Source organism: Leucoraja erinacea, chromosome 22, assembly GCF_028641065.1.
Source record: "Leucoraja erinacea ecotype New England chromosome 22, Leri_hhj_1, whole genome shotgun sequence".
NCBI classification, from domain to species: domain Eukaryota; kingdom Metazoa; phylum Chordata; class Chondrichthyes; order Rajiformes; family Rajidae; genus Leucoraja; species Leucoraja erinaceus.
This window is the reverse complement of record NC_073398.1, coordinates 32,289,164-32,312,538: the sequence shown is the minus strand read 5'-3', so window position 1 is coordinate 32,312,538 and position 23,375 is coordinate 32,289,164. Positions and strand designations below refer to the sequence as shown.

The following is a 23,375-nucleotide window of genomic DNA, read 5'->3' as shown; positions in this document are numbered from 1 at the left end:
ACATACAAAGCGGCTGCCTGGTGTTATACTTTCTCCAGGGTGATGTTGTTGTTGTTGTTAAAAGGATCCCATATGGCTCCACAATACTCCAATTTGGGCCTGACCAAGGACTTGTAGGCGTCCTCTTTGACAGATGTATTACATGTGTGAACATTTCTTCTGGCTAGGCCGAGAGTTCTATTTGCTTTGTTCGACACTAATATGCGTTGTTCAACTTAAATCTTTGCTTAATTCGATTCCTAGATATGGGTGATTGTCGACAGCGAGCAATGTATGGCTTCCCATGTTGTATTCTGATAAAAGTGGTTTAATCTTGTGTGAGGCATGCATGGTATGACATTTAGTTGTATTGAATGACATCTGCCAGGTTTTTCCCCACTCACAGAGCATCCACATCCTTCTGTATGGACAAGCTGTCTTCTGGTGTTTTAATCTCTCTATAAATTATGGCATCATCTGCGAATAGTCGAACTGTGGATGAAATTGCATTCGGAATGTCATTGATATACAGTAGTAGGAAGAGCAATGGACCCATGACAGTCCCCTGTAGTACACCTGATGTCACAGAAGTTTCAATAGACGTCTCTCCCTCCAAGAGAACTCGCTGGTGTCTCCTTGTCAAAAAGATCTCAATCCATTTTAAGAAGTTGCCGTCTATTCCTACATGGTTGAGCTTTTACAGGAGCCGCTTATGGGGAACCTTATCAAAAGCCTTACTGAAGTTTAATATAATCAGGTCAGTCAGACCCTTGTTATCGAGTGACCTGGATAGAATGAGTCCCGCCAGTTGGGTTTCACATGATCGACCCTGTCTAAAGCCATGTTGGTGGTTTGTTAGTACCTTGTGGAAGTCAATATGGTCAATAATATGTCGGTGGATTATATGTTTGAGAATCTTGAATGGTATAGAGTTCAGTGAAACTGGGCGATAATTTGCAGGATTTATCCTATCTCCTTTTTTGGTTAGATGGGGACAATGTTAGCATTCAGCCAATCTTCTGGGAGTTCTCCACAAACCACAGGCTTCTGAAAAATCTTTTGGAAGACTGGAGCTAAGCTTGCTGAACAATTTTTCTGGAATGTTATCTTGGTCTCGAATGCTATTCCATATCCTGATGTTGATCACTGGTTATAGATTTGTCAACCAGTGAAAGCGGTAGTGCTGTTACAATCCCTGCCATCAGTGGTGCTTCAGATCTGCTGACTGCTGTGTGTGGGACTCAAGTGCGGTCTTTAAAATCACGGATTACAAGTTCACGCTAAAACAAAAGGTATATAGGACGTTTATTTAACATCTTATCTAGTTTTTGGTGTAATTTAATTTTAATCTGATGATGCAAAATAAGTTAATTAGGCCCCCGATATCGGCTACATGATCATTATCCGTATTGTGTAATTGTCTATCCGTGATCACTATTTTCATGCTAAATAAATGACAAAAAACGTTCACAGTACATACAGATGGGAACATGGCGGCAGCCATGACCGATCTATCTGTATGTGTGTCTGTGTAAAACGACCCTTGTGACGAGGCTTGTCCTCGATCACAACTTTTGAGTACAGTCAATACAAAACAATAGGGAACACGATGCTAATTTCCTAGTATGAAAATGACCATAATTTTTTGTAATACTTAAGATATGAAAGTGAATTAGGTAAATATTAAAGGTTTTTTTTAATGCTTTATCTGATGGGATAAATTACAGGCTTGATTTTTAAAATCCTCGAATTTTGTAACATTCCTAAAAACAGCTACCTTAAATGTTGCATGAAACCTGTTTCCAAAAAAAATTGTTAGTTTTAATTAAATTATATGATTATTCTAAATTCTATGAAACATGGTCCCATTTTGCTGACACTCAGGTGGTGATGAGGCAACATATAGGCGAGAGATAGAAAACGTGGTTGAGCTATGTTTCCGCAACAAAACCTTACTAAGCGTCACCAAGACCAAAGAACTAATCATTGACTTCAGAACAGAGTGGAGACCATGCACAGTTTTCATTGGTGGTTTGGCAGTGGAGAGAGAGCATTTTCAAAATCCTGGGCGTTTACATCTTGGATGACCTGTCCTGGGCCCATTCACAAAGGATGCACAAGCACCTCTACCTTCTTTGAAGTTTAGAGAGATTTGGTACGTCTCCGAATACTCCAACGAACCTTTACAGGTGTACTGTAAACATTATCATGACTGATTGCGTCATGTCATGGTATGCCAACTCTAACGTACAAGAAGCCACCGAGAATGGGTGGATTCAGCCCAGTTCATCATTGCAACAACCTTCCCCTCCTTCAAAAGCATCTTCATGAGGTGCCGCCTCAAGAAGTCAGCATCTATCGTCAAGGATCCCTACTATCCAAGCCATGTCCTCTTCTTACTGATGCCATTGGGCAGTGGGTGCAGAAGCCTGAAGCCCCATACCACCAGGAACAGCTATTTTCCTACAACTATCAGATTCTTGAACCAACCTGCAGAACCCCAATCCCTACCTCGGCAATGGAGCATTGCGGTCCACCTCTTGCATAAACATGTGTTTTCTAATTTATGTTTTTGTACTAATGTTTTATTTTTTACAGTCTGCTTTCATTTAATTTTTGCCACCTCCAAACGGGTTCCCACCACTGGTCACATCTTCCCACCTCCTCCCTTTTCGGCTTTCCGTAGAGACCGCTCCCTCCGCAACTCCCTGGTCAATTTGTCTCTTCCCACCCAAACCACCCCCTCCTCTGGTACTTTCCCTTGCAGCCACGGGAAATGCTACACTTGACGCCTTATCTCCCCCCTCGACTCCATCCAAGGACCCAAGAAGTCTTTCCAGGTGAGGGAGAGGTTCACCTGCAATTCCTCCAACCTCATCTATTGCATCCGCTGTTCTAGGTGTCAACTGCTCTACATTGGTGAGACCAAGCGCAGGCTTGGCGATCGCTTCGCCCAACACCTCTGCACAGTTCACATTAACAAATCCGATCTCCCGGTGGCTCAGCACTTCAACTCCCCCTTCCATTCCGTATCCGACCTTTCTGTCCTGGGCCTCCTCCATGGCCAGATTGAGTCCCACCGCAGGTACACAAAAAAGCTGGAGAAACTCAGCGGGTGCAGCAGCATCTATGGAGCGAAGGAAATAGGCAACGTTTCGGGCCGAAACCCTTCTTCAGACCGCAAATTGGAGGAGCAGCACCACATATTCTTCTTGAGTAGTTTACACCCCAGCGGTATGAACATTGACTTCTCCAATTTCAGATAGTCCTTGCTTTCTCCCTCCTTCCCCTCCCCTTCCCAGCTCTCCCACAGCCCACTGTCTCCGCCTCTTTTTTTTCTTCTTCTCTCGCCCCCCCCCCCCCGTCCCACATCAGTCTAAAGAAGGGTCTTGACCCGAAACGTCACCTATTCCTTCGCTCCATAGATGCTGCCATTTTTGTCTACCTTCGATTTTTCCAGCATCTGCAGTTCTTTCTTAAACAAATCTGTGTACAATATTAATTACAATCTCACCAAGGCACTGTTATTGGAGAAAACCATCTTCACCCCCGTACTGAAATTACCTTGCAATAGAAGTCAAAATACCATTAATTTCTCATTCACTGTAAGAAGTGAAGTCTGCCTCAACCAAAAATACATCCAAGCTACAAAAGGAATCAGATCGACTGCATGACCTGTTCTAGTAGTCAGATTATTCGCATTTATCTTTAATTTCAAGTACGAAAATTGAGTGCAATTGTGAGTCTCTCTCCAGTCATCTGCTGGATGAGATTGGAGAACCACATGGTAGCCATCATGATCGAAAGGTGAAAACTTCACAGAAAAATCACAAGCAAATCTTAATGATGATATGCACGTATGTGCAGTCAAATCTGAAAAGTCAACATTAGGAAATTTCTTCTGTGAGCCTCTATTTTGAGCAATAAAATATGATGGTTACCCATAATTTAATGGTCAAATGGACTGCACATGATGGTGGGGATGACAACACTAAATTGTAGTCTTAGTTTATCTTCCCTTTTCTTTATCACCACTCACTTCCCTCCCTGTTGTTCTCAAGTACAGGTAATTGTTTCTTGGTCATTTACTCATCTACTGACGATAACTATCATTCGATAACTGTATAAATCAGGTATTCAATTACTATTTTGTTTCTTTTTGTTCTATTTAACTCATCATTCTATGTAATTTGTATTTTCACAAAATTAGAGAAGTTGTATATATAGCTGAGCATTCTAAAAAAAACATTGTTGAGTTAAAATTTCTCTAACTTTGACAGTTAAAAGTTTGCAGCTCATTTCAATATTTGTGGGGGAATTGTACATGGTTCATTGTTCATCTGTAGACCTTTGTTTAATTGCTGTGCTCTCAATAATCATCCAGAATTTACAGACAATGACCAGTGGAGGTACTTTTTCAATTTTTTTCTTGCTGCAACACCCTTAGCTTGGTTTAAAAACGGCATTTATCTACCAGTTTTTCACGTGGCTTTATACCTGGTTCTCCATGAAACGTTGTGCAATACCGTGCTTTGAATCATAACTATACCTCTTTTCCATCAAGTTACACAAGGTTCCTTCTACCATCTGGGTAGTTGATGTAATGTATTCATTATATCTTGTCCGTGGGCTTACTGGTCTCTTTCTGGGATCATAAACTGGACTGGGTGGAGATACAGTTGACCTGCTAGCTCTGTATCTCTCTTCCTCTGCCACCATCTCAATATACAAAGTCAGAGTAGACCATTTGGCCCCTTTGAGTCTGCCCTGCCATTGAGATGATGATTGCCCTGAATGATACCAGTTTGACGCGCAAAGGTTTAAACAGCGCTGTTGGCTTAACGCGTGGGAATTTAAATAAAGAGCTGTCGGCTGCAGCTCTGTGGGTTCTAAATATAGCACCACCGGCTGCAGTGCTGTGGGGTTTAAATATAACTCTATGGCCACAGCGCTATGGGTCACAGACTGTTCGGGATAATTCTCGTATAACACACCCTTCATCTCCTTTTCATCGCTAGCCTTTGTCACGCATTCCACGCATCTGCCAGTCACCCACCCCCTCATCTGTACGCACCTTTCACTTTCATTGTATGTTCTATCACTTGCCAGGCTTTTTTGCCCACCCCCACCTATCTTTTCTAGCTTTCTCCCCCTACTCCAATACTTCTGCAGAAGAGTCCTGACTAAATATTTGTCCATTCCCTCCACAAATGCTGCCTGACCTGCTGAGTTCCTCCAGTGTTTTAATTCTTTTGCTTATTATTTCTGATACTTGTTGATGAATTTTTAATTAGTATTTTTGACTGGTATTCTTGAATTCCAGAATCTAATCGGAGGTGTTACATTAACACCAAAGGGCCATGTCATTTTGATTTAGTGATTTTCACTTTACTAGATATTTCAAGATAAATTCAGGAATACTTGTCATGATTCCAATTATTTTCAGTATAAAAATGGTAAATCATAAAATGTCCACCTGAGTGCAGCAAAGCCTCTGAGATGTGTGCTGGTAGAGCCATAATATTGTAGTCGGAATTGATTGTCGACCTGGCTGTTTGTTTTCTTGGCTTTTAAAACAAGTGAATTATTGTTGGAGTGGAAATTAATAGATGACTTGCCTGCAGGCCATGTTGACATTTGCAGCTCGAGACCATTTGCGTCAGGGTGATGCAAATCTTCAGAGTCCCAGACGGAACTCCAGTATAGATTTGCAGTCTTGATTGTAAAATTAAAGAGGAGCAAATAATTCAAGATTTATTTTAGCTGATATAGATTGTAGCTGTGCAAATCCTGTTCCATTTATTTCAGTGAGGCAGTTTTATGTTATCAAGGGGGATCTTTCTCATCAAAAACTCATAGATAAGTAATGGTTGATGTAACAGCAATTTCTTGCTATTTCACATAATATTTTTCAGCTACAAGATAAATGCAGGTTATTGTTGAAAAGGTGTGATAATAGATTCTCTACCAGATAACAAACCCGCAAATAATATCTTGGTTAATAATAAAAGTAATTTGGCTTCAAATCTTTGTGGTTAATTTTTTTTTAATGAATTTTCAGTATCATTATGCATCACCTAATTATCCCAACTATTCCATCAAAACTAAATCGAGCACCCCTAAACTAGCCGTAAAAGTAGAGCAAATGTGAAATGATTTAGCGCTGGTTAGGCTTGCAAAATTTCACACTTTTCCCCTTCTTATGGTTTAAAAAAAAGTTATTAAATGGTGCATTTGTTCTGTTTCTTTTCTCTCCTCTGGTGTGCACCTGTGTGTAAGCTGTATGTCTTGATTGATTAAATGCCATTCCACACAAGCCTATGTGGATTCTGAGAGGATGTTTCACCTTTTGGAGGAATCTGGTTTGAGGGGCACAGTTTCTGACTAGGCAACAGCCTAAGGTAAAGGAGCAAGGGTAAGCCAAATGGCCCCTTTAGCCTGCACCAGTATTGAATGAGATCATTGCTGATCAGATCTTGATCTTGGCTCTAATTTTCTCCCCATGACTCTTATTGACCAAAAATCCTTTGGTCCTGACCTTGAATATTTTCAATGGTTCAACTACAGAGCTATCTGATGTTGAGAATTCACAATTTCTTTCAACCACAGCCTTCGTGTGTTCCTGAGTTGATGGTTCTCAAACAGAAAGTATTAGAAACATAGAAAAATAGGTGCAGGAGTAGGCCATTCGGCCCTTTGAGTCTGCACCACCATTCAATATGATCATGGCTGATCATCCAACTCAGTATCCCATCCCTGCCTTCTCTCCATACCCCCTGATCCCTTTAGCCACAAGGGCCACATCTAACTCCCTCATAAATATAGCCAACGAACTGGCCTCAACTACCTTCTGTGGGAGGAATTACAGATTCACCACTCTGTGTAAAAAATGATTTTCTCATCTCGGTCCTAAAGGACTTCCCTATTATCCTTAAACTGTGACCCCTAGTTCTGGACTTCCCCAACATGGGAATAATCTTCCTGCATCTAACCTGTCCAACCCCTTAAGAATTTTGTAAGTTTCTATAAGATCCCCCCTCAATCTTCTAAATTCTAGCGTGTACAAGCCGAGTCTATCCAGTCTTTCTTCATATGAAAGTCCTGCCATCCCAGGAATCTGTCTGGTGAACCTTCTCTGTACTCCCTCTATGGCAAGAATGTCTTTCCTCAGATTAGGAGACAAAAACTGTACGCAATACTCCAGGTGTGGTCTCACCAAGAACCTCCCTGCTCTTATACTCAATTCCTTTTGCTATGAATGCTAACATACCATTTGCTTTCTTCATGTTTCTTCATTGATATTAATTGTTACTGATTAGGTTTTGCCAATGCGGAAGTCGAGGATCCAATTCCATAGAGATGAGCAGAGACTCTAGTTCTGAGTCTCATGGTGTTGAACACCGAGTCAATGAAGGACAGTCTGACATGTTTTTATTGTCCAAGTGGTTCTGTGTAGAATGGAGAGCCAGCAAGATCACATTTCCTGTTGACCTGCTGTAGCAGGAGGCAAAAAGTAGTGGGTTTAGGTTCTTACTGAGGCAACGGTTATGTGCATAGCCAACCCTTCAAAATACCTCATTATCACAAACTTGAGTATCACCGGTCGGTTGTCATTGAAGCAGGTTGGCTGGCTCTTCTTGGGTGCTGGTGTTATTGATCCCATTTTTGAGTAGGACCGGTGGGCGGCGCGACTCACGTCGCAGCGGCCTCTGCAGTCCGTCTGTCTTTTTGTTATTTTTTGTCCCGTTTTAATGTCGTTTTTATTTTTTTGATGGGGTATGTGTGTGTGTGTGTGTGTGTGTGGGGGGGCGGGGGGTGAAACTTTTAAAATTTTTCCCCTGCACGGAGAATCCGACCTTTCCCTGTCGGGTCTCCGTTGTCGTTGGGGCTGCACCGTGGAGCGGCCTCCATCAGGAACGTCCTGGGGCTCCAGTCACGGAGCTGCGGACCTACTCACCATCACGGAGCTGGCCGAGTCCGGAGCGGTGGTGGCGCGCTGCTGCGACCCGACCCTCGGAGATTCGGAGGCTTACCGCAGGTCTGGTGGACAGTGACACCGGGAGCCCGCGGGTCCCTGCTGGGAGACCGCTTTTCGGGGCTTCTGCAACGGCGTCTTCTCCCGCCCGAGTAGCAGGGTCGAGGATGACCTGGAGCGGGGCCTTACATCTACGCCCGGCGCGGCTTCAACGGCTGCGGGACTTTGCCAGCGCCCGCCCGGGGCTCCAACAACAAGACCCGGAGCGCGGCCTTGCATCACCCGGCGCGGCGTTAATGGCCGCGCCGATAACAATTGTTATCGCCCGCTGGGGGCTCTAACTTTGACTCTGACATCGGGGGGAGAGGGAAGTGCAGGGGAGAGATGCGTTTTTTTTGCCTTCCATCACAGCGAGGTGGAGATGCGTTGTGATGGATGTCTGTGTAAATTGTGTTGTGTCTTGGGTCTTTTTTTTCTTGTATGTATGACTGCAGAAACAACATTTCACTTGAGCCTCTATGAGGTTCAAGTGACAAATAAATTGCAAATTGTATTGTATTGTATTGTTTTAAGCAGGTGGTAACTGCAGATCCCAGTATAACAAGTTGAAGATGTCTGCAAAAACGCTTGTCGATTGGTCTGTGCATGGTTTAAGAATGCGGCCAGCTACACCATTGGGACCAGACGCTATGTAAGGTTTGCCCTCGAAAGATCTTCTAGCATCCGCCTCTGAATTGAGATTATAGTTTTATGGAGGCTTGAGAAGGTGCATTGATGTTCCCCCTTTCAAAGCAAACACAGAAAGCATCAAACTCGGCTGAGTGATATCTCATTGTCACTTCAGCTACTAATTGATTTGTTCATTCCCTCCATTGATGCTGCCTGACCTGTTAAGTTACTCCAACTCTTTGTTTTTTGCTCAAGATTCCAGCATCTGCAGTTTCTTGTCTCCAACATTTAAGTATAAAACAATTAACTGAATATATTATATGCATTACCTACATAATGTGTTGTAAATAACATAATACCGAATGTTGAGTATTGCAATTAAAACTTGTGTAGAAAAAATATCTGATTTTATTTTTATCTAACTTAAAACTAATCGAAAAAAACAATGGTGTTAGTTTTCCTTTTTTTTAATTACCTTGAAAAACTAGGCTTCCAAAGTCATGTCCTAATCAACTCAAAACTTGATGACAACTGCTCATTTACAAGGGATTTTTCTAGTTTCTGTTATTAAGGATTCTCACACTAATATGATAATAACTAAAAATAACAGATTTTTTTTTAAACTAAAATCATGATTGTCAAAAATTGTCTTTTCATCTGTTAGCTCCACTTGAATGAGCAACTTCAACTGCAGGATGTTCCAAAGTACCTTTCAGCCAATGAACTATACGTAGTTGCGATAAAGTAAGGATGGCTGATTTGAATAGCAATGTGATAATTACCCAGCAATTGGCTTTATTAAAGGATTCATTTTGACTGCAACATGGAAAATCCACTTGGTCAAATTAGACCATTGGGTATCCAATGGTATTGATGTCAGTGGTCTAATTTTCTTTGTACTGTATTTCCTCTCTGGCTCAGACCCGCTTCTTTCTCCCAACTCCCAGCATCTTTGGTTTCTAATTTTTCAAGTACAATAAATAGGGGATTACTAAGAAATGATTTTAAGTTACCTGATTTTCTGTTCAAAGTGTGTGGGAGAACAAGATGCTCCAGTGGAGTTTTAAAAGTCTCCTCTTTGACAGTTGTGAAAAACTATTTCTCAATATTGTATGCTATCTTATTGCTGCTGAGCAACTGCAAACATTACTCATTGAGTGTGTCATTAACTAAGGTGGATCAGGAAACATAAAGCAAAACTGTTAAACACTTGAACTTGTTATATATAGTAGTTGCCAAGACAAATAACATTGGCCTTGTGGCTTGCATCAGAGTTATTGTGGATTTGTCATGGATTGCCCTCAAAAGCATTAATTAAAAAAATAATTTGTTCAGTTATATTTAAATTATATTGAGAAAAAAATGACTTATTCAAGGCTTTGAGTTATGAAGGGGCCGTAGCAAAATTTTATGTAGAATGAAAATCGAAGATATGCTTGCTTGAGTGGAGCTAATTTGAATGTGCGCTCTATTCACTGGAATATCAATTCCCAATGAATGTTTTGTTTCTGGCATTGTCAGAAAATGTGTTGCTATTATTTTGGAAAATGGTTTTGGCGCCTGTGTATCCCTGGTCCAAGCAGGGATGCTAATTTATTTTGTAACTACAGCCTCAGTTACTAAGGTAGATTGAAAAGCACAATTTTTGGAGCAACTTTCAAATCTTTCAGAAGTAATTTTGAAATATCACTATTGTAATGTAGGAAACACAGCAGTGTGTAATCTTATTCCCACAATTTGACCATGTGAAGTGTGTGTGTGTGTGTGTGTGTGTGTGTGTATTAAGGAATAAAATAATCCCGGTCACTTCGGATGACATTCCTTTTCTTTAAAGTAACACCATGGATTTTTTTTTCACATCCACAAATAACTGAGTACACAGAATTGTGGTCTCCACCATAGTCCCCTTGCCCAAAAAAAACAACATATCCAGCCTCAACGACTACCGGCCAGTCGCACTCACACCAGTGGTGATGAAGTGTTTTGAAAAACTGGTCCGGGGTCATATCACATCACTTCTGCCCCGAAGCTTTGACCCCCACCAGTTTGCGTACAGAGCAAATAGATCCACAGAGGACGCTGTAGCCACAGCTCTCCATGCTGCACTGTCTCACCTGGAGCAGCAGGGGAGCTACGTGCGGATGCTCTTTGTGGACTACAGCTCTGCTTTTAATACCATCCTTCCCCACAAACTGGTGGACAAACTGGGGGACTTGGGACTTCCACACTCCACCTGTACGTGGATAAATAGCTTCCTGTCGGGTCGCAGTCAGAGTGGGCCATCACACATCCACGGCCCTCAGCCTCAGTACCGGCTCTCCACAGGGCTGCGTACTGAGCCCCCTGCTCTACACCATCTACACACATGACTGCACCCCCGCCCACCACAGCAACACCATTGTCAAATTTGCGGATGACACTACGGTGGTGGGACTCATCTCCGGGGGGGACGAGTACGCCTACCGGGATGAGGTGGAGCAGCTGACAGTGTGGTGTGAAGAAAATAACCTGCTCCTCAACACCTTAAAGACAAAGGAAGTAATAATAGACTTCAGGAAGAACAAAACGGACATGGTACCATTGACTATCAGAGGGGACTGTGTAGAGAGGGTGGCGGATTTCCGCTTCCTGGGAATCCATATTGAGGAGGACCTGACGTGGAGCGTGAACACCACTGCGCTGCTGAAAAAGGTCCAGCAGAGACTGCACTTCCTGAGGGTGCTCAGGAAGAACAACATCACTCGGAGACTGCTGCTGTCCTTTTATCGGTGCTCCATTGAGAGCATACTAACATACTGTGTATGCGTGTGGTACACCAGCTGCACAGCGGCTCAGAGGAAAGCGCTCCAGAGGGCCATTGACAACGCCCAGAGGATTGTCGGCTGCCCTCTCCTTACCTTGGAGGACTTACACAGTTCCCGCTGCACCAAAAAAACCCAGAATATCATAAAGGACATTTCCCACCCCGGACACTCCCTGTTTGAACTGTTGCCGTCAGGCAGACGGTACAGATCTACAAGGACAAGGACGAACAGACTAAAAAACAGTTTTTACCCCACTGCTATAAAAGCACTAAATGTAGCCGCCAAGGAACGCAGGGGCGATACAGACTAAGGGACTGTGGTAACTGTGAAATCGACAGAAGGATGGAGGGTTGGGTGTGTATGCGTGCTTTGTTCGTGATATTTATTTAGTTGTTTATCTATAATATTTTACCTTGTATGTATCGTTAGCTTTTAGAAATGTTTGAATGCTGCACTGACTGGCTGACATTTTAAATTTCGTTGTACATGGTTCATGTTACAATGACAATAAAGAAACTATTCTATTCTATTCTATTCTAATTGATCACTCATAAGATAGGACATCGAATGCGAGTTCCCTCAATACTGCACTGGAGTTTCCAAATAGTTTGTTGTTCTCCATTCTAGAATTGTATAAAACCTTGAACTTTCTGATGCAAAGGAGCAGCTGAAGTACTGCATGCATATAGGCTGTGGGAGATCTTAAGCTTTGCCTTTGAGTTTGTGTACCCCATGGAGATGTGTAAACCACGTGTGTAATCTTATTCCCATTATGTCTCAATGTTTTCGACACTTGCGATTGCCTATGTTGGCGGGGATGTGGGCTCAGGCTTGACCTTCAGATGCATTAAAAAATACATAAATTACAGCATTTAAGGTTTGAAACTTCAGTCATGAACTATGCTAACGTAGGACTTGAACGTTATTCTATTGAATAGTAAAGTACTGAAGGATAGATCATGTCTAGAACTTTATGCAGATGTGATATGCTGCTTTAGGAGATTGAGAAGGGAAACCACTATTAATGTTTATCAACAACTTCCTGTCAGAAGCTTATCTAAAATATCAGAACAAATTCTAAGCAGTTTATCACTCTTACTATGCATATTTGATATGCATCTAGCATTAATCCTCTTAGAATGTTCTTTTTAACCTGTGTTAATTGGCAAAAGAGGAGTGGAGAGCTCATTGCATTAAAAATATGCAGAATTGTATGATTAATTGATAAGATGAACACCAAGGTTATTTATTTTGATTGGAGAATCTAACATCAGTACGTATGCACTTAGGTAAAGTATCACCCATTCAGGAGATAGACACAAAAAGCTGGAGTAAAAGGCCTGTCCCACTTGGCGATTTTTTTTTTGGCGACTGCCGGCATCATTGACTGACGTATCAGGTCATCGAAAAATTTGCGGCGATGACGCGGCATGATGACATATGATGTGCGGTGTTTTTTCAAGTGTCGCAACATTCCTTTTGTTGCTGCTGGATTTTGAAATGTTCAAACTCTTTTGGCGACACTGATGACGCTGGCAGTCGCCGAAAAAAACGCCAAGTGGGACAGGCCCTTAACTCAGCGGGACAGCCAGCATTTCTGGAGAGAAGGTGACGTTTCGACCCGAAACGTCACCCATTCCTTCTCTCCAGAGATGCTGCCTGTTTTGCTGAGTTACTCCAGCTTTTTGTGTCTATCTTTAGATTAAACCAACATCTGCAGTTCCTTCTTACACATATTTACACATTCAGGGTTGAGTTAAGTGAAATATTCATTATCCAAGAAACGACATAACTTTTTGGATTTCTCAGCCCCCAGATGTTTTGGATGTATGCGATGTCTTGTCTTGGAATATGTCATTGATACATTTTTAGATAGATTAAGGGAGTAAAGGAGCTGGAAATTTGTTTGCAATTGTAGCGTGGGAGAGAGGAGGGAGGCATTGTTTTGTTGATAATAAGGATTCATTCATGCCCTGGCAATTTTGTGCACTTATTTTGGTGTCATGAGAAAATGTAATTTCCTCATTTACAGCAGTATATTTGTTTCTCATAGCACTTTACTGTAATAAGTCCTTGCTAATTATACCAATAGTAATAATGCAATGCACTTTGTTTGCAATGTAAAAATTTTGGCTTTGTCACTCTGGAAAACGATAGTTTACAAATCTGATCCCACCGAAACTGTCATTTAAAGGGCCAACATAAACCGCATTATCTATCATTCCTGAGATCTGCAAGCTCAAATACAACCTTGCCTGCTTTGACTACTTTACGCATGGAGATCAAGATCCTAAACATTTGTCAGCTTTCGCACCTCAAGAGTGTTTTATTGTCATATGTCCCAAACAGAACAACGTGTGTGTGGCCAGGATGGTGTGGGTCTCTGATGCTGCCCGCCCTTTTGAGGCAATGACTCCTGTAAATCCTTTTGATGGTGTGGAGTCAGTACCCGTGATGGACTGGTGTCCACCATTTTTTTTGCAGTCTTCGCTCCTGGGTGTTCAAGTTGCTGAATCAGGCCATGATGCGACCAGTCAACCTTGTGATTGTTCACAGCTGTTACTTCAGATCTCATCTCTCAGCTTATTCCTCTCAGCTGCTTCAGCAAGCATGGGGAGTGTAGGTTAAAGTTTCATCTGCTATTCCTTCATTCCATGCAGGGCAGATTGGGAAGAGTGATTTCAACGTTGTCTGTTACTCTGTGCAGGCATTATACCAGCACATCTGTCCTAATGTAACTTTCACAAATTATTTTAAAGCTGATTTAAAGTAGTGTAAAGCAATTTCTAGACAAAGGGATCTAAGGAGCAAAGAGGAAAGGGGACCGGATAGAGGACCTGTCATTATCTTACAGAATGGTAGAGAAATGCCAAATAGCCCATCTTTTTGCTTTAAAAAATCCACCTCAAATATGAAAGTTATTGAGATCAATATTTTGAATTTTGACTAACTAAATCCCTCTGGGTCCAGAGGTAACAAAGAGCTATTGTTGACAATTGGTTTGTCTGATCCTCCCGCGTTTCTTTCATTGAAGCTTTTTCCTCATTCCATCTGCTCTGTTGCCAAAACAAATAAGAGGGCCTGGGGAGTGTCATTCTGTGGAGAGGAGGGCAAAGACCCATTGTTCTGCTGATGTAAAGCTTTTAGACAAAGGTGCTATTTTCTTACCACAGATGATGATAACATTCTGCTATGACGAATATCTGTCCTGGGTGGACCAACTTGTATTGACAGTTAACCCATCCAAACCCATCTTGAAGGTTGTTTTTGAAAACCTGCCTAATTCTGAATAATTGTATACCGACAATTGGCACTTTTTTTAGGAAAACAAGCTTCACAATCTGGTCTGCCCCAACAGCTGCTGACAACCTTCTACCGCTGCACGACAGAGAATATACTAACGTAAGGCATCTCTGTGTGGTATCTCAGCTGCATGGAGGCGCAGAGGAGAGCTCTTCAGCGCGTCGTCCACAGAGCGGAGAAGATTATTGGGACACCGCTACCAGCCTTGGAGGGCATCTACCACACACGGTGTCTCAGGAAGGCCGTCATCCATAAAGACTCCTCGCACCCTTGTAATGGACTGTTCGAACTACTTCCCTCCGGCAGACGTTACAAGACCTTCTACGCCCGCACCTCCAGACTCGGGAACAGCTTAATTCCCAGAGCTATATCGGCTCTGAACCAGCCCTGCTGAGTGCCCCCCCACCCCCATGGACTGTCTCCCTCGGATGGTCACATCGCACAGACACATCTGCACTTTAGTCTGTTTTGACTGTTTTACTGTTTTTACAAACCATGTTCTCGGGGTATCTAAATCTAAATTTTATTAGTTATTTAAGTTATGACATCGGATGGAAGCTGCATTCTCAAATCTCGTTGCACTTATGTGCAATGACAATAAAAGATATTATTATTATTATTATTACAAGCTTGATGTAAATGAAATAATTAAATATTTTGCTCTTGAGTCATCGTCCCAAGATCTTGCAGTTGTAGTGCCTCTATGTATCGTAAATCCTAATTATCTATCGATGTTTGAAGCATGGATATCCCAGCTGAATGCAATTTAGAATGAGTGGGGATGTTTCAATCTCATCTGTAGAGTGTAGTAGAGATGGGAAGCAACAGATTTAATATAAAGTCGTCATTCCAGCTATTAATTACTGGCCGCAATATGCAATACAACCAAGTTCACTTTATGCTGTGGAGGAGGAAAAGAACATCACATCAGGGTCCCGACCCAAAACGTCACCTATCCATGTTCTGCAGAGATGATGCCTGACCCGCTGAGTTGAGTTATTCAAGCACTCTGTTATTTGCATATACTAGCATCTGCACTTCCTCCATCACATCATAAATGTTTTTCTGGTTGGGCCAGTATTTTGTAAAATGGAGATGAACAAATTTGCTGCCAGCTCATGAAATTTTACAACTTCTTCGTCAAGTTTTAAGAATTCATTGGAATACTGCCTCTTGTCAAGGCTTATTTTTGAGTTGGGATATATCTTTGAAATGTTGTTAGTCAGCAAATAGATGTATGGCACAGAATGCTGATAGAGGTGAACGTATTATGCTTTGGTAAACCTGGATTAAAAAAAATTGCACAGGATTTCTTGTGTTTGTATTTTGCAGACCTCAGGTCAATGTTTTGTTTTGCTTTACTTTATATTGGTTAGATTCCAAGATCACTGAGAACTTTGTCTTTCCGTTTCAATGAAGAATCAGGTTTATTTTGGTTGAGCTTGTTGTGAATTTTTAACATTATTTAACTAATCACTCCCAGCCAAGTTTTTCACCCACCTCTGATGCAAAACGTAACATTTTTATAGTGAGTTAATGTTTCAGCAGATCATTTTACCTGCAGAATTGTCTGATATGAATCACACCAACGCCTCTACATCCTTCGAAGGCATAGGAAGATCGGCATGTCTCCTACAACTTTCACCAACTTCTACAGGTGCACCACAGAAAGCGTTTTATCATGACGCATCACAGCTTGATTAAGGAACAAGACCACAATCATTTTAGTTTCAAAATAGACTTTATTCAAGTAATAAATATATACTATGCATGTACCGTGCAAAAACTCGTCCGACATTCTCGGTGGCTATACATACATTCAATACTAAATTTACTGAATTCACTCCAAATTGCAGCAAATTGTGGACGCAGCCCAGAACATCGCAAATACCAACCTCCCATCCATTGACCTCATTTATACCTCATGCTGTCTCGGCAACGCTAGCAGCATAATCAAGGATGTGTCGCATCCTGGCCACTCCCACTTCTCCCCTCTCTCATCGGGCAAAAGGTATAGAAAAATGAAAAAGCGCACCTCCAGATTCAGGGACAGTTTCTTCCAGCTATTATCAGGCAACTGAATTATAGTACCACAACCAGAGAGCAGTCCTGAACTACTATCTACCTCATTGGTGACCTTTGGTCTATCCTTGATCGGGCTTTGCTCACTTTACCTTGCACTAAACGTTACTCCCTTATCGTGCATCTAAACACCTTAAATGACTTGATTGTAAGCATGTATTGTCTTTCTGCTAACTGGATTGCACCCAACAAAAGCTTTTTACTGTACCTCTGTACACGTGACAATAAACAAAACTGTAACTATATAAATTAAACTGTAAGGGCGCACACTCGTCATTTGTGAATATTTGGTGTCTCAGTATTTAGTACAAAATTTGCAAGGTTGATGTGTAATCCTCCCATTTGAGCAATTTTTTTAATTGGGCTAAATGTGTAATGTGTTCATATTTTTAAAGAAACACTGCAAGATTTTTTTTAAACAATCAGGAAAACATTAATTAATGATTAGATCACGAATTTAGCTTCAAATGGTCAACTTGCTGATAGTCGATTGTATAGGCTGCCTTACTTATAAAGCAACGTGTTAGAGTAATTGAGCAGGCCCAAAGAAGGGTCTTAACCCGAAATATTATCTATCCATGTTCTCCAGAGATGCTGCCTGATCTGCCGAGTTACTCCATCACTTGGTGTCCTTTTGTGTATAAATCAGCATCTTCCATTCTGCTTGTTTCTACTTGCTGACAAAACAGTCTAATATTTAAATCAAATTTTAGGAATTAATTTCCAAATTAAAAGTTGTTGATGGGTAGATGAAAGTCTTTTTTTAAAACATGTACAAAAATTTTAAAGAACATTTTGACATTATATGAATCGTAAATCCAGAAATATGCTTTCTTGTATATGGACATATTTTAGTCTGTTTTCAAATTACAGCTTCTGTCACTGTAGCTATGTAAATGTGACACTGTTCTATAGATAGTGCGTACATTGTTTATTGACCCTATCAGTTCAATGGTGATGATGTCCTTGTGGTTTGAAGGTCAGATCTGCTTCTGATACCCATCCTTGGAGTGAAAATCTTGTTTTCATTAAATGATTTAAAACTTTGGTTGCATGATACCTTGGAGTGGCCACTGGATGTGAAGGAAGTAAGATGGTCTGGACTCAATTACCTTAATTATTTTACACTATTGAGATGGCACTCAGATCTTCATACTGTGTCATTGATAGACCAAACCTGTAAATCATGAACTCTGTTTTCTAGGCCTCCTCTCCGACGTGGAAGTTCCTTCACCTTTCTGACCCCTGGACCATGGGATTTTACTTTGGTGAGTATTTATTGTTTTGACCAATTTTTCTTTACATTTTTGTTCCAACAGATGTTTAAATCATAATCTTAACTTTAAACATTAAAATGCTGCAGATTCATAGAAGTATCCATTAGATTGGGAAAAGGGCAAATGCACTTTCGCTACAAAAAAAAAAACAAGACAGCCGCAATCTACAGGCCATTTAACTGAGCATGCCACTGGGAAATGTTGTATGCCATTAATAAAGATGTAGCATATTAGTGGCTCCACCTAGTGGAGCTACTGCCAAATTCCTCAGGACATTAAAAAAAACAAATGTTGGAGTAACTCAGCGGGTCAGACAGCATCTCTGGAAAACATAGATAGGTGATGTTTCGGGTCGGGACATTCCTCAGAGGGTTTCCTCATCTGAGTGTGGATGATCAGCCATGATCACAGAATGGCGGTGCCGACTCGAAGGGCTGAATGGCTTACTCCAGCACCTAATGTCTAGTGACACGAGACGTTTTTAATCCTGGCTAAATTGGAGAGGCTAGGACTTCAATATGGGGTAAAAGCTTCAGGGTTGCTGGGAGATTTGGTCTATTTGGAGTTGCTCTCTGCAGAGCTGGGACACGCTGCGAAGAGGTGCCAGTGTTTCTGGAGCTTAGATACAATTTGCAAGCAAAGAATGAGAACATCTGCAAACCCTGTCAATTAGGTGCAAAATGCATTGAATGGATTGGATGGCTGCAAACCAGACATACACCTTGAAAATAATTGTAAATAATGTTGTAGTGTTTGACTGCCGAGCGTTGACTGGATGAGCTATTGAGCCTTGTCTGGGTTTCCTGCAGATCAGGGTAAATAGACAATAGGTGCAGAAGTAGGCCATTAGGCCCTTCGAGCCAGTACCGCCATTCAATGTGATCATGGCTGATCATGCCCGTTCCTGCCTTCTCCCCATATCCCCTGACTCCGCTATTTTTAAGAGCCCTTTCTAGCTCTCTCTTGAAAGCATCCAGAGAACCCACCTCCACTTCCATCTAGGGCAGAGAATTCCACAGACCACAATGTTTCTAAGTTGGCTTCCTTAATGAAGTCCGGTTTGAATACAATGTATTGAGCTGTTGTGTTATTGGGTTAAGGAAATGTCTGTTATGGGGTTAATCGATATCTGTAATTGGGTTATTAAGAGACCACCCCCATGTGGTTCGGCCCCTCGAGGTCCAGGGACATATAAGTCCCCGATCACAAGGTTCAGCGTCAATCTTCTGGGAGAGCGCTTGGGACTGCATGAACTTCTGGAGTGTCTCTGTATGAGCAAGGACTAGAGGGCTTAAACAGGCAGATACGAGGATCGAACCCGCAGTGGGAGAGGTACAGTAGTTGAACTATGACGCGCTTTTGGTAAAATAAAATTTAGTTGTTTCAGGTGCTTGATTCAGTGTTTTTACTGAAACTAGACTGGGGGGAAACCAGCAATTATCAATGTCACCTATCCACATTCTCCAGAGGTGCTCTCTGATCCAGCACTTTTGTCTTTTTTTATAAACTAGCACCTGCCGTTCATTGTTCATCGAAACAGAAAATCGGTGCAGGAGTAGGCCATTCAGCCCTTCGGACCTTCGCTCCAGCACCGCCATTCAATATGTTCATGGCTGGCCATCCAAAATCTGTACCCCGTTCCTACTTTTTCCCCCATATCCCTTGATTCTGTTAGCCCTAAGAGCTAAATATAACTCTCTTGATAACATCCAGTGAATTGGCCTCCATTGTCATCTGTGGCAGAGAATTCAACAGATTCACAACTCTCTGGGTGAAAATGTTTTTCCTCATCTCAGTCCTAAATGACCTACCCCTTACTCTTAAACTGTGACACCTGGTACTGGACTCTCACAACATCGGGACCATTTTCCCTGCATCAAGCCTGTCCAATCCTGTAAGAATTTTATATGTTTCTATAAGATCCATTCTCATCATTCTAAATTCCAGTGAATACAAGCCCAATCGACCCATTCTTTCATCATATGTCAGTCCCACCATCCCGGGAATTAACCCGGAGAACTTACTCCTTACTCCTGAAACCTGTACGTTTTGGGGCAAATCAGTGTGTCTTGGTTAGTTCTCCAAATGAAATTAATTTTTGTTTCAATGCGTGTACCTGGGATCAACTGGTAGAAATAAATAAAAACTAGAGGTTACTGAAGAGTTGCTGAAAAAACAAATAGTAAATTCAAAAGCACCCACTTTCCCCACAGTATTAGGAACCTAGCATAATTTTTGGCTTGCTTTCATCATTTATATATTTTACAAAAAGCTACTAGTTATAATAAATTTCCTGCACTCCCTCGCTTCAACCAGTTCCTGAAAATTTTGATCCCAATTAGTACGAGCATAAAATAGTATGAACCCAAAGCACAAACTGTTGGCAATATTTTAGTAAACTGCTTGATTTAAGCTATACAGTTTGCTGAGAGAATAACAGAGCTGCCAAGTTTTGTCAGAGCATTTCAATATTCTAGTACCTGAAAATCAGTATTTTGCTGAGGAAATCAGTATTTTTACCCGGTGCCATTTTGATGACATTTTTTTTTTAACATGCGGTCATACCCATGTGAGAGTACAAGAATGCATAACTTCGCTACCAATTGACATGTCTTCTACGCACCTTACTTGACAGTGCATTCATTGCCATCTCTTTGTATACTTCTGTGTGAACGGCTACTTCCTGCTTTTAGCACCAGATGATGATGTATAAGCCATTTTGGAAGCCTCCCCTCCTCCCTCCCTCCCTCTCTCTCTCCCTCTCCCTCCCTCTCCTCCCTCCTCCCCCCCCCCTCCCCCCCCCTCTCCCCCCCTCTCCTCCCTCCCCCCCTCTCTCCCCCTCCCCCCCCTCCCTCTCCCCCTCCCCTCTCCCCCTCCCTCCCCCCCCTCCCTCCCCCCTCTCTCCCCCTCCCTCTCTCTCCTCCCCCTCTCCCCCCTCCCTCTCTCTCTCCCTCTCCCCCCCCCTCTCTCCCCCTCTCTCCCTCCCCTCTCCTTCTCACCCCTCTCTCCCTCCCTCTCTCCCCCTCCCTCTCTCCCCCCCCTCTCTCCCCCCCTCCCTCTCTCCCCCCCCCCCCCTCTCTCCTCCCCCCTCTCTCCCTCCCCTCTCCCTCTCCCCCCTCCCCCTCCCCCTCTCTCCCTTCTCCCTCCCCTGAAACGTCTGTGACCCATAGCGCTGTGGGAATAGCGCGACGTGTAAAGCCCATAGCACCATATGTAAAGGCAATAGCGCTCCAGGTGGTAGCGCTATAATTAGAACCCATAGCGCTGCTCGTTTAAATTCCCACGCGCTAAACTGATAGCGCTGTTTAAATCTGTAGCGGGACAGGCAGATTAAAGCTTACAAAAATAATCACCCCGATCTTCACATTTAAAATTCCAATAGATATAATTGATATAATTGAATAATAGATATAATCTGATATAATTTTTAGAGTTACAGTATGACTTTTTATATCCTTGCATTTTTTAAGCAGCAATATGAAACGGGATTTTAAAAAAATCCACATTTTACAAAGCAAATCCATACATCCGTATCCTTATCGCGTTTCCGCACAAAATACGGAAAATCCGTACTTCTCGGCAGCTCTGGAATAAGGAAAGCTTTAGTGAGGAACTCTGCATCTTATAAAGTGTTGAAGTTCAACATTTCAGGATTGTTGAAGATTTTATTTTAATGCAACAAATAAAAGAGCCCTAGATTTTACTGTGGTATGGATGCAAATGAATAAGTTGATTAAGAATGATGTGATAAATTAGCTACAAATATCAAAAAGTTGGAAACTATTATGGATTGGAAACAATGCAAATTGGAGGAACAGCACTTCCTTTTTCGGTTCGGCAACACAGCGGTATGAGTATTGATTTCTCTAACTTCAAGTAAGCCTTGCATCCCTTCTCTCACCGTCCCTCACCATCCGAGTCGTCGCACTAGTTTCACTGTTGCCCTGTTGAGTTTCACTGTCTGTATAACTCATTATCACCTAGCCCACAGCCAACAATGGACTATTGTGGGTTCCACCTTTCCTTCATCGTTGTTACTTTCTGCATATCTTTCATTCATTTGTTCCATATCTCTCTACATCGTCTCCGTGTCCCTCCCTCCCTCGCTCTCTCTCCCTCCTTCCTCTTATTTTCTCTTATTTCTCATCTCTTACTTTCCTTTCCCCTGACTCTCAGTCTGAAGAAAGGGTGTCGACTTGAAACGTCACCTATTCTTTTACTCCAGAGGCGCTGCCTGACCTGAGTTACTCATACTGTTCGTGTCTACCTACAATTATGGGTGAAATTTTAATTTTAATTAAAAACACACAATTCAAAATACTGGATGTTTTACCATGATTTAATTAATAGTTTAAACCGATTGGGGCATTCCATTGTCATTCCATATATGTGGAGTTTATTTAAACAGTAGTTTGTTTGCCCGCATATTTTGGTGTCTGTTATTACACCTTCTTTGTCTGTAGTATTATGTGTTGAAATTTTGGTAAAAGTAAACTCCAATGTTTTGAGTTTCTGAGAACATACCAGTGTGAAAAAAATTCCAGTTCAATAAAGTTTCGGTGTGACGAGACTTGTGTCTCGTTCAGGAACACTGCTACAATTCAGTTCTACTGAGATGATATCTGTAAGCAACTGGAACATTGACAGCAGAAATATTCCCAGCTAAGCAGGCCTATGATCTGTTGATACATCTCTTTCCCACATTACATCAGTTAATCTTGTATCATTTGCAAAATAGAGTTGTCTTTGTTGGCTCATGACAATTTTCTCATGTTCTTCTCAGCTACTTTTTCTTTCCATGCCTTCTGCCCTATTCTGACTGAATAAGGAAGCCATTGTCAACCCCTTTTATGAAACTGATTTAATATGCTAAAATTATCAATTCATTTATCTATATTTAAATGTTAAGACCCTGTTGTTGACAACTGATAACATCTCACCAGAAACCACTGAATTTCTTCACCTGAAACTCGCTGCGTTTTTTTTTAAATCAAAAAAATCTTCTGAAATATTTACTTGATTTTTGCGTTTCATCTTCCTGTTTCAACTTTGAGAACTCTATGGAAGGTGCTGAGAAAATCTATCTTCCATTATTTCTAATGACTTTCCATCATATTTGATGTCGACAAAGGGTGGACCTGAAACTTTTTGTTCTTTTCTCTCCATGTCTCTCTTTGCCCATTTGCCATTCTGCCTCCTGTTCTTTCTTACCCTCAGGATTACACTTACAAATTCTTAAGATCTCATGTGTCTTCTCTGTCTCGTGCCATGAACCCAAGCATGAAC

At 41.8% G+C, this 23,375-nt stretch overlaps 1 protein-coding gene across 2 annotated transcripts in view; it reads left to right on the top strand.

Annotated features, from left to right (window-relative positions):
• The window catches only part of net1 (neuroepithelial cell transforming 1), an 86,047-nt gene that overhangs the window by 4,706 nt on the left and 57,966 nt on the right, over positions 1-23,375 (top strand). For both annotated transcript variants that reach the window (XM_055653419.1, XM_055653418.1), the window contains exon 2: positions 18,017-18,080. In XM_055653419.1, coding sequence (XP_055509394.1) covers positions 18,017-18,080 — 64 coding nt within the window. The remainder of the gene's footprint in view (positions 1-18,016; positions 18,081-23,375) is intronic.